At 45.4% G+C, this 18,660-nt stretch overlaps 1 protein-coding gene across 1 annotated transcript in view; it reads left to right on the top strand.

Annotated features, from left to right (window-relative positions):
- FARP2 (FERM, ARH/RhoGEF and pleckstrin domain protein 2) overlaps window positions 1-18,660 on the top strand; it is a 205,809-nt gene that overhangs the window by 181,113 nt on the left and 6,036 nt on the right. The window contains exons 22-25 of the mRNA XM_077488426.1: window positions 5,909-5,929; window positions 6,153-6,229; window positions 6,842-6,936; window positions 9,052-9,161. Of these exons, the coding sequence (XP_077344552.1) occupies window positions 5,909-5,929; window positions 6,153-6,229; window positions 6,842-6,936; window positions 9,052-9,161 (303 nt within the window). The remainder of the gene's footprint in view (window positions 1-5,908; window positions 5,930-6,152; window positions 6,230-6,841; window positions 6,937-9,051; window positions 9,162-18,660) is intronic.

Raw genomic sequence — 18,660 nt, forward strand, 5'->3', positions numbered from 1 at the left:
TAAATACTGGTCTGTGTGTATTTGTGGAATACGTTGTGCTTTTGTGAGCAGTATTTTAACCTAATCATATTCCATGCAACCTCCAACTGTTGGGTAAGAAAATAAAATCACTATTGTTTCTAGTTCATATCTGGTTAGCAAAAACAATAGACGCAAGGGAATCATAACTACATCAGTGTTTGTTGTCATTGTACATCCCTTGTTATGGGTGTCATTCATAATGCTCTGCTCAGACACCAAGCACATTTGTTTTTTTTATTTCCCCATAAAAATATAATTAAATGTATCTGCCAGCAATGGCCCATTGTTGCAGCATGCTGTTGTCCCACGTGTCCCCTGCAATGGATTCTGGTGTAGATGGAGTATACTTGGGGAGGGTTAAATGTATTTAATTCAGTATGTAAAAAATAGCAATTTCTTTTAGCAAAATGAACTAAGTATTAGGTTTTGTGTGATGCATAGCTGCAAACTTTTAAAAAAGAAAATTTCCAGGGACACCTTTTTTCAGTGTGTTCAGCAAGCCATTTTAGGCGGACATACCTTAAATGGGGGCGTGGCTTTTGTTTTTATATGGCCATGGTTCTACAAGAGGCACCTAATACCATACCTTTAATGTAAACATATGTGAGAAAGCTGTAGTTATAAGGCTAAAGAAAAACAAAAATACACAAAAACAAAACTTTGATAGTAAGGCTTTGTTTAGACGGGCACTGACACCTGTCCTACGTTTTTTTTTTTTCTTTTTTATTGTGCTTGCATCTACCCCGAGCTGTGTGTGGGAAGCCTATAGAGGTAGATGTAGCAGCTGCTCAGAAACGGCAATTTGACATGCAGGCAGGAGTGCCTACGTGGATCTGAATGCAGACCGTATTCTGATCCATGCTTCCACTCCTGCCCGCATGTCAAATGCATCCTCCTCTATAGGTTGCCTGCACGCAGCCTGGGACAAGTGTAAGCACAAAAACGAAGGGTTCCTGCATGCAGGATGGGTGCCAGAGCCCATTTGAACTCCCAGGGGAGTCTATGCCTCTTCCCGCCCCACCGCACTGTCTACTGGGACACACACGGGTCCCAGGAGATTGTGGGGACCAGTTAAGACGTGCAGTGCAACTCGCGCATGCACATTAGGGAACCGGGAAGTGAAGCCGCAACGCTTCACTTTCTGACTCCCTCACCGAGGATGGCGGCAGCTGCTGAGAGCCGAGCAATTGATCGGCTTCAGCTGCCGAAATCGCTGGACCCTGGGACAGGTAAGTGTCCATTTATTAAGTCAGCAGCTGCAGTATTTGTAGCAGCTGGCTTTTAATATTTTTTTTTTTTTAGGTGGACCACCTCTTTAAGTAACCTAATGGCCCTGCATATAATACACAGTACCTGCTGTATAAGTGCATGCTCAGGTTTAGAATTTAAAGGGACATTATTAAGTAGAATCTGAACCTATTCATTATACGCACAGCACACACATGCCACAGGATGCCCAGGCAGGGGCGGCCCATCCATTAGGGGCGCACGGGCGCAACCCTTATCCATGCATCTAGCCCCATGAAGAATGCCAGATGCATGGATTCCAATGGGGGAGAGGAGGATGTTTCTTTGAAGCACGTGATTAGAGCCAGAGGCTCTAAAAAGCTTCAAAATAGGTCAAGCTCTGGGTGCAGAGCACTGTAAACCAAGCCCACCCAGTTGTGTGATAATAGCGAATGAACATTCGCTATTTTCACACTGATTCTCCTCCTGGCTGCTCAGGAAAAAAGTCCCTGTCCCGGCTAGGTCTGTCACAAGGTCTGAGATCTGTTTCTCAACTTAGCCGAAAAGAGAAGCATTCTGATTGGCTACCAAGGAGGGAGGATACAGAAGCTGCCGTGATGCCCATGGAGGAGTGCAGGGGAAAGGGAAGCTTCCCGTGATGCCCACCTGGCTGCTCAGGAAAAAAGCCCCTGTCCCCGCTAGGTCTGTCACAGGGTCTGAGACCCGTTTCCCGATTTGGGCGAAAAGAGAAGCATTCAGATTGGCTACCAAGGAGGGAGGATACGGAAGCTGCCCGTGATGCCCACCACGCCTATCACCCGGGTTAAGTGCTGCCCTCCATAGATGGAGTAAGTGCTCCGGATGACCAGACCGGATCAGGAGGGTGGTAGTGGGGGTCACCCGACTAAGGGGGTGTTTGCCTATGAGTGCACTGTTTGCTGCCCCCCCCCCAAAAAAAATTTTCACTACCAGCTGCCACTGAGCCCAGGCAATCCCCCCCGCATCCGAATGTACACAAATGGGGTGTATAACTGCAAGGCAGGGAGGAAATTATGCCTGAGCTGCTTATAATTGGCTATCTGCAGTGGCCGCTTCCTGACAGGGAAGCTCAAGTGAGTTCAGACTTATTTCCGAACAAGCCTGCGTCCACTCCTATTTGTTACCAGAAAATATACTTTAATTTCTGGATAAGGAAGGGAACTCTGGTCAGGTTTATAGTGCTATCCAGGGATCTATTACAGAGATTTCCCCTCCTTTCTTGTTCTGCTGACAACATACAGCCCTGGCAAAAAGTTTTGAGAAGGACACAAATATACATTTTTACAAAGTCTGCTGTTTCAGTGTTTTTAGATCTTTTTGTTAGATGCTACTATGGTATACTGAAGTATAAGTGCAAGCATTTCATAAGTGTCAAAGGCTTTTATTGACAATTACATTACGTTTATTAGAGCCACTATTTGCAGTGTTGACCCTTCGTTTTCAAGACCTCTGCAATTCGCCCTGGCATGCAGTTAGTCAACTTCTGGGCCACATCCTGACTGATGGCAGCCCATTCTTGCATAATCAATGCTTGGCATTTATCAGAATTTGTGGGGTTTTTCGTTCACCTGCCTCTTGAGGATTGACCACAAGTTCTCAATGGGATTAAGGTCTAGAGAGTTTCTTGACCATGGACCAAAATGTTGATGTTTTGTTCCCTAAGCCATTTAGTTATCACTTTTGCCTTATGGCAAGTTGCTCCATCATGCTGGAAAAAGCATTGTTCCTCACCAAACTGTTCTTGGATAGTTGGGAGAAGTTGCTGTCGGAGAATGTGTTTGTACCATTTTTTATTCATAACTGTGTTCTTAGGCAAAACTTTGAGTGAGTCCACTCCCTTGGCCGAGAAGCAATCCCACGCATAAATGTTCTTGGGATGCTTTACTGTTGGCATGACACAGGACTGATGGTAGCGCTCACTTTTTCTTCTCTTTTCCGGAAGCCCCAAACAATCAGAAAGGGGATTTATCAGAGAAAGTTTCTTTACCCCAGTCCTCGGCAGTCCAATCTCTGTACCTTTTGCAGAATATCAATCTGTCCTTGATGTTTTTTCTGGCGAGAAGTGGCTCCTTTTGCTGCCCTTATTACCTGCCGCCATTCCTGAGCAAGCTCTGCACTGGTGGTGCTGCCCAAGCTGAATCAACTGTACAAGATGGTCCTGGCGCTTGCTGGACTGACTTGGGCGCCCTGAAACCTTCTTCACAACAATTGAACCTCTCTCCTTGAAGTTCTTGATGATCCGATTAATGGTTGATTTAGGTGCAATCTTAGTAGCAGAAATGTCCTTGCCTGTGAACCTTTTTGTGCAAAGCAATGATGAGTGCACTTTCCTTACAGGTAACCATGGTTAACAAAGGAAGAACAATGATTTCAGCACCACCCTCTTTTTAAAGCTCCAAGTCTGTTATTCTAACTCAATCAGCATTTCAGAGTGATTTCTAGCCTTGTCCTCATCAACACTGACACCCATGTTAACAAGAGAATCACTGACATGTCAGCTGGTCCTTGCAGTGTAAATTCTTTTTTGAGTATTAAGTTAATTTCCATGGCAAAGAGCGACTTTGCAATTAATTGCAATGCATCTGATCACTATTCGGAACATTCTGCAGTACCGTATATACTCGAGTATAGGCCGACCCGAATATAAGCCGAGGCCCCCAATTTACCCCCAAAAAAACTGGCAAACTTATTGACTCGTGTATAAGCCGAGGGTGAGACATGCCTGTCCATCCCTGTGTGTGTGTCCGTCCATCCCTGTGTGTCCGTCCATCCCTGTGTGTCCGTCCATCCCTGTGTGTCCGTCCATCCATCCCTGTGTGTGTGTGTGTGTCCATCCATCCATCCATCCCTGTGTGTGTGTGTGTCCATCCATCCATCCATCCCTGTGTGTGTGTGTGTCCATCCATCCATCCATCCCTGTGTGTGTGTGTGTCCATCCATCCATCCATCCCTGTGTGTGTGTGTGTCCATCCATCCATCCATCCCTGTGTGTGTGTGTCTCCATCCATCCATCCATCCATCCCTGTGTGTGTGTGTCTCCATCCATCCATCCATCCCTGTGTGTGTGTGTCTCCATCCATCCATCCCTGTGTGTGTGTGTCTCCATCCATCCATCCATCCCTGTGTGTGTGTGTGTATCCATCCATCCCTGTGTGTGTGTGTGTCTCCATCCATCCATCCCTGTGTGTGTGTGTGTGTGTGTGTGTGTGTGTCCAGCCTACCTGTGTCCCGAGCCTGTGTCCCGAGCCTCCGTCCCGTGCCTTGCCTCCTTGCCTCCGTCCCGTGCCTTGCCTCCTTGCCTCCGTCCCGTGCCTTGCCTCCGTCCCGTGTCGTGCCTTGCCTCCGTCCCGTCCCGTGCCGTGCCTTGCATTGCCTCCGTCCCGTGCCTTGCCAGGATCGCCGCTCTTCGTCGGCGCCTCGGCGGCCATTCTAAAATTCAAAAGCCGCGCCTCCGCCTTCGCCTGTGATAGGCGGAACACTGAATTTCCCAGCAGCCTGTGTTCCGCCTATCACGGACATCGTCTCATCCTCGTCCGTAGTACGAGGATGAGACGATGTCCGTGATAGGCGGAACACAGGCTGCTGGGAAATTCAGTATTCCGCCTATCACAGGTGAAGGCGGAGGCGCGGCGTTTGAAGGGTAGAATGTCCGCTGTCTGTCTGCTCGACACGCTGATCGAGCAGGCAGACAGCGATGACTCGAGTATAAGCCGAGGGGGGCACTTTCAGCCTCAAAAAAGAGGCTGAAAATCTCGGCTTATACTCGAGTATATACGGTATATGCAAATTGCCATCTCAAAATCTGAGGTAGTGAACTTTGTGAGAAAAATTTATATTTCTGTCATTTTTTCCAAACTTTTTGCCAGTGCTGTATGATTTCTGTATCCCTGTTGCAAATTTTTCTTCCTGTCTGATGAAACAGTTGTCAGCAAGACTGGAAGTGAGGGGAAATATTCCTAACAAATCATACCTTTGAACCCCTTCCTCCCAGCACACCTCTGTACCCCCAACACTTTTTTTTCTCACTAGCACACCTCTGCCTCACCCATACTTCTCAACCTCCCAGAATCCTCTGTACCCCCCCCCCCCCATACCTTCAGTACCCTCTGTAACCTTTCATTCCCTCCAACACATCTGAGCAACCCTTTTTTACACCCCATTGCAACCCACCTCTGCAGTCACTGTTCCACGTCATATCTCATGCTGCTGTTGCTTCTCTGATGCTGGCGGCCAGGCGGGATTACACACAGAACCTCTTAGCTGCCTTAACAGTCACTCATCACTACTGCAGATCAACATGATCAGCAACAACGGGCTTCATGCTGCAATCCCGAGATGCAGCCAGCACAGGACAATTGATTCAAAGCCTAGACTGTCCTGGCAAATCCAGAACACCTGGCAAGTATAGTGATATAATTTTTTTTATTTTTTTTGTGTTTTATATACTTTGGTTTTGGCTGATTTTATTCTCATTCTTTCCTTTGCTTGCATTTATAATGTGATGACAGTTTTTTTAATTAGTGGTCATATACTTTGGTTTGGCTTCTTTTCGTCTAAATGTTTTGTTTGCTTCCATTATAATGTTTCATTCTTTTCTTTACATCTGTCACTATGATTTCAGCTGATGGTACTGGATCCTCCAGTGAGTACTAATGGACAGCATTACTTATGTACTTAGACATAGTTTTTATATATGTGTCAAACTCTCTGGTCTTTTTTTTTTTTTTTTATATATAAATTTGAAAGTGTATGTGTTTCATTGACTACACTATTACTGAATCTTCTATTTTACCTCTTTCGCTCTGCACTCTGTGTCTTGTTAGCATGTTGTCTTTTATCTGTACCTATGTGGTCCCTGTCCACAGGCTGAGGACACTCAGAGTTCTGTCCCTCACTGTTTTACTATCTACTCTGCACAAACAACTATAGGAGTGGCTGCCAGGTGAGCATGTGCTTGAAGTAGGGCAAACAATGGACACTGTAGAATTATGTGTTAATAAAACATTTGATTTTTGTTCTGAATTTATTGGTTTGATTTGCTCTGCTGCTCAGCAGTACCCCTTAGCTTACGTCAGGTGGAGGAATCAGTTTGTGGGTTAAATATATTTCTGCAGTGTTCTGGTTTAGTATAAGTAGTAGTATTATTGTACATGTAATGCATTTTTCTACCAAGAAGTGTTCTAAAGGTCTGTGCCAGTCTGAAGGTTATACAATGGCTAATTAATACCTGTTAAAGAGAGGAAAAAATTCATACTACAGGGTCAGCATGAGCCAACCTGCCAAATAGATTTGTAAAGCCCTGCATTAGTGAAGTGCAAGCGGGATGGCAATGTCTCACAGTATATGAAATAACCTACAGATTTTATTATGAAAGCACCTGCTAGTTTTTGTGATAAGGCAGCTATACAAATACAACAGTTTATTATCTGTGTGACAATATTAGTGGCAGGTAAAAAAAATAAAATAATATATAATATTCCAATAATATACTTTATATAAGCATTATTAACAATTGCTCATGCTCAGTTACTTAGGATTTGTGTTTGTGATTCAGCACTCAGGTGGATATGAGACGCTGGCTAGATGATTTGAATGCTGCTATCAGCCGGGCTCCGAGATACAGTGAATTATCTGCCCAGTCATTACAGCGCAAGTATCATTATTATCTTCTGTACTGTAACCCTTTCATCTGTTATAATAACCTCTGACAGCCGCTACACGTTTTTTTTTTTTTTTATATACATATCTTACCTAGCAGTCATGTTTTTGCATAACCTAGCAAGAGTAGCATTATACTTTCCCTTTAGTATAGCTTTTATATACTGCTGCTGCACATAAATATACCCAAAACATTTTCTTTTGGATAGAATGGAAAAAAGTTAGGACCCCATCAGGTTTTACTGCTATCCCGGGGCTTCATTAGAGAGATTTCCTCTTGCTTTCTGTTATGAAAATAACTTTTTACCATACAAGAAGTAAGGGAAAATCTGCAACAGGAAAACAAACCGCAATAAAGTGACAGAGGTTCTAGCATTCCCGAAGTTGCCTTAAAAGGCATTTTACCTCTGTCTTTTTTTGTTGTTGCTTTACTTCCTATGGAAAAGAAGAAAGGTAACCGTGCTCTCTGCAGGGACAACTCAATCCATACACCAGGTCCACTCACAGGTGCCGAGGCTCAATGTGTCCCAACACACTCCAATGCAACAGTAGTAAGAAGAGCCAGCAACACTGTAATCCTTGAAGTGACGTTTATTGGTACATCAGAGTGACAATAAAACAATAAAGCTGACACGTTTCGGCAATAGCCTTAGTCATAGCTGCAACTAAGGCTATTGCCCGAAACGCATCAGTTTATTTTATTGTCACTCTACTGTACCAATAAACGACACTTCAAGGATTACAGTGTTTCCGGCTTCTTACTACTGCTTCACTACCTATCCTAAACAAGTATTTACATGTGAGGGAATGGCATAGTGGACACTATACATATTGAGCTTGCACAAGTTCTCATTTGGAGCGAATAAGCTCAGAACATTTGTTTTTGTATAGGTTATTTTATTATATGACAAAAAAATTGTAAAGATCTTGTGAGCTACCAAATCAAAGTTCCCCTATCTTATAATAGTATAATGACAGCTGCTAGCACTAATCACGTCCCGTACTAACATGTGAGAATCACAGATAAATCATGTGCTGCGCTATCCCCTTAACGATCTGCTGAACCTGCAGCAAAAATCTAAAAATTCATGTGCCTATAAATCAAATCCAAGAATATAATAATATATAAGCGACTAAAGTCGTCATTCAACTTACAACATCATATAACAATATATACACACATTTCATAAAATATAAATATTGATACATAAGTGATCCAAAAAGTACTCAAGTGCATATAAGTCCGTTATACTCTGACCACCCAGGATCAGTTTTCAGTGTCATTAATATAGCAATAATAAATGTGACTTGATAGATGACTGTGAAATATAGCGATCTGCAGCAGTAATTACACTTAGGTGCTCCCCACCCCAAGGTAATGGTCGCTCACCTCAAAGCGTGTGACCTCGAAATTAAGTTTGGTCAATACGTGCTTTTGAATCATCAGAATTGATTCCAGATCAGGTTGCAAGGTCCAAACACTGCTCAAAGATGTAGCCTCCTCACATATAAATATCAAAAAGAAACTCCATAGTGTGAAAGTTTTAAAAGATTTTATTTACTGCATACAAAGAACTATTATAGGGTACTCACATGGGTCTGGTGCGTTAGTGCACCGCTCTATAGCATGCCTCAATAGCGCCAAGCGTGGATGAGATTGTGTGCTCCAACTCAATAAGGTAGAACAGTTATCTCCTGCACCATCCAGTCCCCTCCCCTACTCATGTCGATACAAGGAAAATACAGTATCTTCATCAGGGGTACTGTATATTTTATTATATATCGCATATTATGCTAGCCACTTTTTCTATAACTTTTTTAGTCTGAAGCACGGGTTTATTGGTTTACTCTCCTGAGACTGAACTTTTTTACCTAATAAAAATGGAAGGAAGCTCTCAAACTTCAGACAGCAGTAAAACCTGACAGGAGGTCTAATCCTTGCCCACTTTTTTCAAAACTAAAAAAAGTTTTGAGTATAGTTGCACTTTAAATGTAATTTCTATAAAAGAAATAACTCTTTTAATTAACCACAAATCAATAGTAGTAGTAGCCTACCAACATCCTTTCAGTTCATGCCGCATTCTTACTGTTTCTGTCACTACACAGAACCACTGATCCAGACTCCAGGCCAAACTCACCGCCCTAACACGCTCAGTCATGTGTGCTGGTATCGGAACCAGAGTGTGTCGCTGCCTGATCACATTACTATGATGGAGGTAATTTGCAATACGTATTAAGTGTTCTGTTTACCGCTGGAAAGAGCCTACATCATAAACATTCGAGGCTAAGCTGGATTATGGTAGAATGGGGCCCTTGGAACAGTAGGAACTTTGCTCCCCCATCCCCTTGATTGATAAGGACTGCAGTAGGAGCAGAGAAGCTACCTCTTTGACAGGGTGGACAATGCCAGTACAGACTATCAGGCAACATCTGCCTACAAGTGCATCCTCTCAAGTGACAGGCAGGTGCACAGCTTTGATGTATCTCCTTGGTTTACTATTGTAGCTGGGGCTCACGGACTGGACATCCACTGTGCCCTAGGCTCCACAGATCTGAGGTTTTCTCAGGGCTACTCTTTATGCTCCTTTAATGCTTTACATATTTATACAGTTCAAATAATGACAATACATTAGTGTAGATTCTATATTTTATAATCTGTGTCAATCTTAGTGTACACGCGTTTGCTAATAAAGAAAGTAAAATGTATGACATGCAATTCCTTGCAAAAGTAATTTAGGTTTTTGACCAGTTCCCTATTTTAAATACCTAATATGTAAATACCATATATAACTACAGGCAAAACTTTTTTTTTAATAGAAGATAATCCCTAGGTTGGTTTCCACCTGCATCATCTCCACTGCACGCTAGCAGGTGATGGCCCTGTTTGTCACAGGCTTCACAGTAGAAGAGAAGAATCTGGTTAGAGTGCTATGTTCCATTGAATTTAGTGTGGAGAGTCTTTCTTGAATATGTCTAAATAAAGGTGATTACTTTATCGTACATCACTAACTGGGTTATACGCCATCTACTGGTGAATGGACACTGATAAATAAATCAAACAAGAAGTCCTCCCCTATATAACCCCTCCTACACAGGAAGTATCTCAGTTTCTCTTATATTCACCGACCGACACAGCTCCTCTCTGTAACAAATGGGTTGTTAGCCTTATCACTAGGTGAATAGTTGTAATGCAACACTCAGAACTCTTAGTTCCCCCTAGGGGTGCTATTCCTCAGGCTACAACCCTCCACCCTGCAAGGCAGCATCAGTTTTACTTTGTCTAGTAAAGGAGAAGAACCTAGGAACCCTGCAGGCCCATCGGTCCGTGTTTTTTTTTTTTTACGCAGAAAGCTTGGGTTTTTGCGCAAGATGAATGATGCTGTGATCTACTATCACATACTGTTTTATGTAGTCTGAGCACGTTTTTCAGATCGTTTTAGCGATCGTTCTGACGGACTGCCACTGACACAGTTTGGACTTCCTCTGCACCTGGGAGCACTAGGGGTCTACAGGCACCACTGTGAACAGCGCAGAACTCCTCAGGGTGGTGAGTCCGGCAGGTTAGAGCCCCTCAGTCGGCGGCAGCAAAGAGGGTGGGACTGTCACTGTCCTAAGTCCCCTTCGGGTGGCAGACAGGTTAGGGTCAGAATGGCTTCAGAAACTGGTGTTTGTTCCCCCGAAATCCAGGCAATTGCAACCGGGTCACCTGCGGACTGTGCAGTCCCCATGGACACCCTGACGGCGGTCCTCAATTTGTTCGTTGCCAAGATGGAGGCAGTGCGTGGGAAGAAAGGTGCTAAAAAGTACCCCCTGCCCCCCCATCCTCTGGGGAGAGCTCTGATGCAGACTCTGTTCCTGATGAGGCTGGTGACCCCTGCTCTGTCTTGTCAGACAACGCTGACCAGGACCGTTCGGATAGTGAGGATGAATCCGGGTCTGGGGGCGAAAAAGCGCTTGTTGGAGCACTTATCACAGCTGTGCATGATACCCTGAAGATTCAGGAGCCAGCGGATCCCTCTGCTGATGTACCGGTCCCAGCACATTCACCTAAGGTGTTCCCGTATCTGACTTATTTTGATAAGTTAATTTACAAGGAATGGGGTCGCCCGCAACGGACCTTTTCGGTCCCCAAATACATGGCGGTGCGTTACCCCTTTGAGGAAAGCCTTCTCAAAAAGTGGTCGGCTCCTTCGGTCGTGGACCCCCCAGTATCCAGGTTAAATAAAGTAACCACGATCCCAGTTGAGGGGACTCCTGCATGCAAGGATCCCGCGGACAGGAAGACCGAGGCAGTGGCTCGTTCCTTGTTTACGGTTTTGGGGTCAGCTGTGCGACCTGTACTGGAATCTGCACTGGTGTCGCAGACACTGACTGATTGGGCAAAACTTTTGCACCACGAATTGGGAGAGCAACAGGCTTCCCCTGTCTGCATGGAACTAGCTGACCAACTAGTGCAAGGCCTTAAGTACGTCTGTGACGCGGCCCTGGATACTCTCCCTCTGTTATCCATGGCTTCAGTGTCAGCTGTGGTGCTGAGGTGCCTAATTTGGCTAAAATGCTGGTCTGCTGACCAGGCATCCAAAAAAGCCCTGACGGATCTCCTCTTCCTTGGCGACTGGCTCTTTGGAGCCTCATTATATGACATTATTAAAAATGCCACCGGTGGTAAGAGTACCCTACTCCCACAGGCCAGGAAGGCTAAGGAGCCACACCGTAGGCAAAGTCCCTCTTTTTCCGCTCACAAACTACTTTTTTCGTCCGCCCAGAGCTTCGACAAAGCGTCCCCAGCCCGACAGGACTCCCACGGATGGTCAAAAGCGTCCCTGGAACCACAAGCCTGCAAATAAAAGTGCTACCGCATGAAGGTTTGCCCCCACCCATGTCTCGGGTGGGGGGGGTCACCTTCGGGAGTTTACAGCCCGGTGGTCCTCCCGGTTATCCGACCAGTGGGTTGCGATCTGATTTCCACAGGCTACAGGATAGAGTTCTCTCTTGGCCACCAAACAGATTCTTCCCCTCCAACATGCCGTATCCCGATTCACCGGGAGGCCCTCTTAGGGGCGGTAAGGGATTTGTTGAATCGTGGGGGGGATTGTACCGGTTCCAGACTCTGAGCGCTTCCAGGGATTCTACTCAAATCTGTTTGTGGTTCCCAAGAAGGAAGGGGTACATCCGATTTTGGACCTGAAAGCCCTCAGAATGGAATCAGTTCACTCTGTAGTTGCTGCACTCCATCATGGGGACTCCCTGGCGTCTTTAGACATCCAGGATGCGTACCTGCACATATCCATATGCCTTAGGCATCAAAAGTTTCTGCGATTTGCAGTTGGGGAAGCCCACTATCAGTTTGTGGCTCTTCCTTTTGGTCTGGCATCGCCCCCCCCCCCCCCCGAGTCTTTACCAAGGTACTGGCTCCAGTTTTGGTGTTGCTGCGACAACGTGGGATACTTAGACGATCTCCTCCTGAGGGCATCTTCTACCTCAGAATTAGGGGAGGATGTGGCGATCGACCCTGCAAGAGTTTGGCTGTTGAACCTCAAAAAGTCGGTGATTGTGCCGACCCAGCGTCTGGAGTACCTAGGCTTGCTGTTGGTCTCCAGAGAGTTTTTCTCCCTTCAGACAAACTGCAGACTCTCAGATCCGCTGTAAAACTGTTGATGAACAGCAAGTGGTCGTTGCTCCGCTTTTGCATGCGTGTACTGGGGCTCATGGTAGCCTCCTTCGAGGCAGTACCTTATGCCCAGTTCCACACCAGAGTCCTGCAGAAGGAGATTTTGACAAAATGGGACAAATCTCAGTTGTCCCTGGATCGACAGATCCATATGAGCCAGTCAGAGACTCACTGATATGGTGGTTGAGATCCCCAGTGATTTAGTACAATCGCTCCTTCCTCTGAAATGGACGGTGATCACGATGGACGCATCTATCCGGCTGGGGTGGAGTGATGGGGGTTCAGTCGGCTCAGGGCCTCTGGTCGATGGAAGAATCGGAGTTGCCGATCAATCTGCTCGAATTGAGAGTGATCAGGCCGTGCCTCTCCACATGGTCGATGAGACTTCAAGGGCGTCCGATCAGGATACAGTCAGACAACACCACGGCTGTGGCGTACGTCAATCACCAAGGGGGAACAAGAAGCTCAGTCGCTGCACGGGAGGTCGCTCACATACTTCGGTGGGCAGAACGGCTCGTACTGGCCCTGTCGGCCATTTACATCCCAGGAGTGGAGAACTGGCAGGCGGACTATCTGAGTCGACAGATGCTGGACCCAGAAGAATGGGCATTGCATCCGGAGATATTCAGGTTGCAGTGCCTGAAGTGGGGCACACCAGACGTGAATCTACTGGCCTCCCGTCTCAATCCGAAGGTGCCTAGATTAGTGTCCAGGACAAGAGATCCGTGGGCCGATGCGTCAGACGTGCTGGTGTCTCCGTGGGATCAGTACCAGCTGATCTATGCCTTTCCTCTACTGAAACTGTTGCCGAGCACGGAAATCTTCTTCTCGGAAGTTATGCCATCGTACCTGGAAGGCCTACATCTCCATGTGTAAGGAGAAAGGATGTCATCCGCGCTCTTTTTCCATATCTAGGATTCTGCTGTTTCTCCAGAGTAGACCTGAGATTGCCATTAAGCACCATCAAAGGGCAAATTTCAGCCTTAGCTGTCTTTTTTCAATGACCCCTGGCATCGCACTCCTTAGTGAGTACCTTCGTTCAGGGGGTACGACATGTAGTCCCTCCGGTGCGTCCACCGTTACCCCCCATGGGATTTGAACCTGGTGTTGGCGCTTCAAAAAACGCCATTTGAAAACATCAGGGATATTCCCCTGTTGACCCTTTTCCAGAAAGTGGTCTTTCTAGTGGCAATCACATCGGCCAGGAGGGTTTCCGGAAACTGGCGGCCTTGTCCTGCAAGTCGCCCTACCTGGTTATCCACAGGAATAAGGTGGTGTTGCGTCCGCAACAGTCTCTTTTTACTGAAAGTGGTCTTGGCTTTTCATATCAGTGAGGACATTGTATTACCATCTCTGTGTCCTAAGCCGAAACACCCTAAGGCCCTTCATGCTCTTGACATGGTTAGGGCTCTGACGGTATATTTGTCTACCACGGCTCCTTTTCGAAAGTCAGACTCACTGTTTGTTTTGGTGGCTGGTCCAAAGAAAGGCATGGCGGTATTGTCGGCCACCATTTCTAGGTGGATCAGATAGATTGTAGTACAAGCCTATGCCTTGAAGGGGCAGGTGCCCCCCTTTCCGGTCACGGCCCACTCCACAAGGGCAATCGGAACGTCTTGGGCCATCCGACACCAAGCGTTGGTCGCTCAGGTGTGTAAAGCGGCGACCTGGTCGTCTGTCTACACGTTTACCAAGTTCTACAAGGTAGACGTCAGTGCATCGGCTGATGCCGGTTTTGCAGGCGGCCGTGTAGTTGCAATTGACTATGCAATATATATTTTTCCTGGTTTTTTGATAAAAACACAGTACTGTTACGTTACTGCACTGTTGCATTACTTCCGCAGTTTTGGTGCGGTCTTGGGTGATCACTCCTGTTGAGGATGCCCTGTTTTTTTTGTGGTGGTTTTCCACGCACTCTTTTTTTTTTTTTTTTTGTGGGTATAGTTTCACTAGTTCCCACTTGCCATGGTGGATGAAGTTTTCTATGCTTTTTTTTTTTCCCACCCCTCATTTTGGCACTGCTTGGGTACGTCCCATTTTGTTACAGAGAGGAGCTATGTTGGTCGGTGAATAGAAGAGAAAATAGGATTTTTTGTACTCACCGTAAAATCCTTTTCTCTGTAATTCACAGACTGACACAGCACCCGCCCCTCCTTTTTATCTTTACGTTTTACTGCTTGTTGACGTACTGATGCTGCTTTGCAGGGTGGAGGGTTGTAGCCTGAGGGACCACCCCCCTGGGCATAACTATGAGTTCTGAGTGTTTTGTGTTACAACTATGCCTAGTATTCTCCTAGTGATAAGGCTAACAACCCATTTGTTACAGAGAGGAGCTGTGTCGGTCGGTGAATTACAGAGAAAAGGTTTTTACGGTGAGTACAAAAATTTTTTTTTTGCCAGTGTCTGTTAGGTGGAAAAAACATAAGCCCCCGCAGCCCCGACGAGGTGGGCTGCACCCCCCTCCACCCGGAACGCAGCCCTCTTCCCCCTCCCCCTGCAGAAGCTGGACCGAAGACGGGTATGGGGCCAACTACAGTTAAGCAGGTGCATGCTGCATACATATGTGCTTATTTACATTAAGCTGTATACATGTGTGCTTATTTTCCTGGGACTGTGTGCCTGTTTGCCTGGGATTACATGCATGTGGGCTTGTTTACCTGGAATTACATGCTTATGTGCTTGCTTGCTTGCCTATGAGTACGTCCGTATGTGCTTATTTGCTTATTTGCCTTAAGCTGCATGCATAAATGGCAAGAATACTTGTATACCTGCATGTTTGCATACCTGGGTACCTAAATAACGGCATGCCTGGGTACCTGCATGCTTACATGCATAAGGGGATGCATAGCAGTAAACCAACTTTTTTTTTTTCTAGGCCTGCATCCTTGGATATAGTTGCTACATCATTTACCTGTTATACCAGTGTAATGGTTCCAGAAAGAAGAGGCAGCCAGGGGAGGCAGGTGCACCGCTCTCAGGTTCAATGATCTGACGTTGTCTACATCCCCCGATGGACAGTGGTGTCAGATGCATCTGAGACACTGTGGGGTTTGGCATTGCGGCTTTTTCCTGATGCATTCATTTTTCATCAGATGGACTGTGGCCGCATCACCTAGATCATGCCTGATTTCTGTTGATCAAAGCCTAAGCAGGATCAGTATATGGAGTTGAGACTGCCCGAGAATAGCAGATGCTGTAAGCTTTTTCCCCACCTGTGTGAGGGACGCATCTGAGGTTGCTGTGTTTTTGAGAGTATCTCAGGCCAGAAGATCTTAGGGCAGTCTCTGAGGTTTTTTTGCTCTGTCTTTAGCCAGCAAAAGCTTGGTAGGTACACCTCTTATGGCCTTCGGGGTCTGCCACAGAATCGTCAGTCTTTTGCCTTGCATTTGACTCTTGGAGAAAGCAGAAGGTATGGACTAATTAATAATAATAAAAAAAAAAAAACAGGTAGCCAAAACCAAATAGGGACATAAGGTCTAGCTTAGAGCTTAAGCTGCTGGACATCCTTCTGTTTCAGATAGGAGAAAAACAAAGCAACAGGCACCTCTTAGTAAGACTGTTTATATTTAATAGCAAATGGCATTAAAACACTCACATGTAAAAATACTGTTGTCAAGCGCAGGGAAGTCCAGTTTAGGCCATATACGATCTCTGCAATCTGGATGAAGACAGCTGTGTTCCTCTATGCTGTCGGCGTGCTGATCCACAGTGCACTTCCGGGGTTCAAATGGGACCCACAACGAGGCTTATGTCCAGCCGCGCTCTTTCTTGTAAAGAGTCGTATTTGATTTTTCAGAGTGGTCTTACGCCCTTGTCCAGACTTTTTGCCAAAAGTGGTTTCAGGTTTTCACCTGAGCCGAAATATTGTCCTGCCATCGTTTTTCCAAAACCATGTTCCAGGGAAGAAAAATCACTACATTGTCTTGATGTGGCGAGAGCAGTGAAAATCTATTTAAAGGCAACTGCTCAGATTCGGAAGACTGATGTCTTATTTATTCTGCCAGAGGGTCCTAAGAAAGGACAGGCATCGTTGAAATCCACTGTTGCTAAGTGGATTCGGTAAGTTTTATAATTCAAACTTATAATTTAAGGGGTAAGATTCCCCATTTTCAAGTTAAGGCGCACTCTACCAGGGCAGTTAGTGCTTCTTGGGCAGTGCGTCATCAGGCCTCCATGGCTCAGATCTGTAAGGCCGCAACTTGTTCTTCAGTGCATAATTCCCCAAATTTTATCAGGTGGATGTAAGGAGGTATGAGGATATTGCCTTCGGGTGCAGTGTGCTGCAGGCAGCAGTATAGGTCCTCAAGTCTGGGGTTACACTCTGGGTCGTGTCTCCCTCCCCTCAAGTAGCATTGCTATGGGATGTCCTATTAAGTAATTACTTAAGGCTCTGTATCCCATGATGTACGATAAAGAAAATAGGATTTTTATAACAGCTTACTTGTAAAAATCCTTTTTTGGAGTACATCATGGGAGACAGATGTCCCTCCCCTCTTTTTTGGGATTTAAGTATATTGCTTTGCTACAAGAATTGCTGTGCTCCTGGAAGGAGGAGGGGGTTATATAGGGAGTGAACTTGCTGGATTGGGTGTCCATCACCTGAAGGTGGCCTATAACCCATTAAGTAATGACTCTGTGTTCCATGATGTACTCCAAGAAAAGGATTTTACAGGTAAGCTGTTATAAAAAAAAAAAAAAATCATATTTTTCAAACTATTGGTCCATATTTGACTTCTAACCTATGGACCACATATAGTTGCACATTTTATATAAAATATTTACTGGACTAGACTGTTTTTCATATGCTCACTTTCACCATACAGGCAATACAGCTTTATTAAGCCCAGACTTTGTGGAACAATCAATGTTCTTTCGATTAGATACTGTCATTGTTTGTGACGCACAGATGAAATGTACACATGATATGTCTTGTATGCCTTTTATTTATTGAAAGTAAAAAAAAAAAAAAGAGTTTCATTGCCAGGAAATAAAATATCACAGACAACACAGTTTCTTTTGTTTGGTAATATGAGGGGATTGGTCAAAAGTCTTAAAATATTTGCAAGGCACTGTATCTGTGTCCACGAGATGCTCTATCCAGCTAGCGAAGCAGTAAGATCCAAGGGGAAGCAGGGAACAGTATATGAAACAAAAATATATTTATTACATTTCCACTGAACACTATATAATTACTACTTTCCATAAACCTATGATATTTTCTTTAGAGTAAGGCCCAGGGGCGTTGCTAGGTCTACAAAAGATCTAAAGCTAGAGCCCATAGCAGCAGAGTAAAGAGTCATACACTTGGGCGGCATACACATGTATATAATATACGTGTTTTGTGTGTGTATATATATATATATATATATATATATATATATATATATATATATATATATATATATATATATATATATATATATATATATATATATATATATATATAGGGTGCGTAGCCCCTTTCTTACATCAAGGTCCCCAGAGAGTGCCCCTTCCTTACACCGAGGTTCCCAGAGAGTGCCCCTTCCTTACATCAGGGTGAGAGAGGGGAGGTGGATGAAAAAGGTACATTTACCTTTGAAAAAGAGTGAAAGAGAGAGGAGGTGACTGAAAGGGGGATGCATGAGAGACCCCCTAGCCCTGCCTGCAGTCCCTACTGTCCCAGCCCCTGTCTGTGTGGGTAGGGGTGTGTGATCCTCCTACCTTCTTTCTTTTCCAGTCACAGCGAGCTGGGAGAGGAGGTTGGAGAAGGAGTGCAGGCTCTGGGAGGCGCCAGGGATACTGCTCAGAGTGGCCTCGTCTTCTCTCTCTCCTGGGCTCTTTCCAGCTGCTCAGGCCTCCCCCTCTCTGTATTATGGCCCTGGGCTGAACCCTATGCTGCCACCAGACCAGCAGCAGTCCCAGAACCATGACGCAAGAGCACTAGCGCGGAAGAGGAGGAAGTGGAATCCTCCTCCGCTTTAAATGCTGGGCAGGAAGGGAGTTGCGGCCATGATGTCACTGGTTGCTAGGCGGCTCTAGCAACCAGTGACCAAGAGAAGAGT

The sequence above is a fragment of the Lithobates pipiens genome, unplaced genomic scaffold (assembly GCF_037356315.1).
Source record: "Lithobates pipiens isolate NorthernLeopardFrog02 unplaced genomic scaffold, aLitPip1_a1.2 Scaffold_18, whole genome shotgun sequence".
Classification (NCBI taxonomy): Eukaryota; Metazoa; Chordata; class Amphibia; order Anura; family Ranidae; genus Lithobates; species Lithobates pipiens.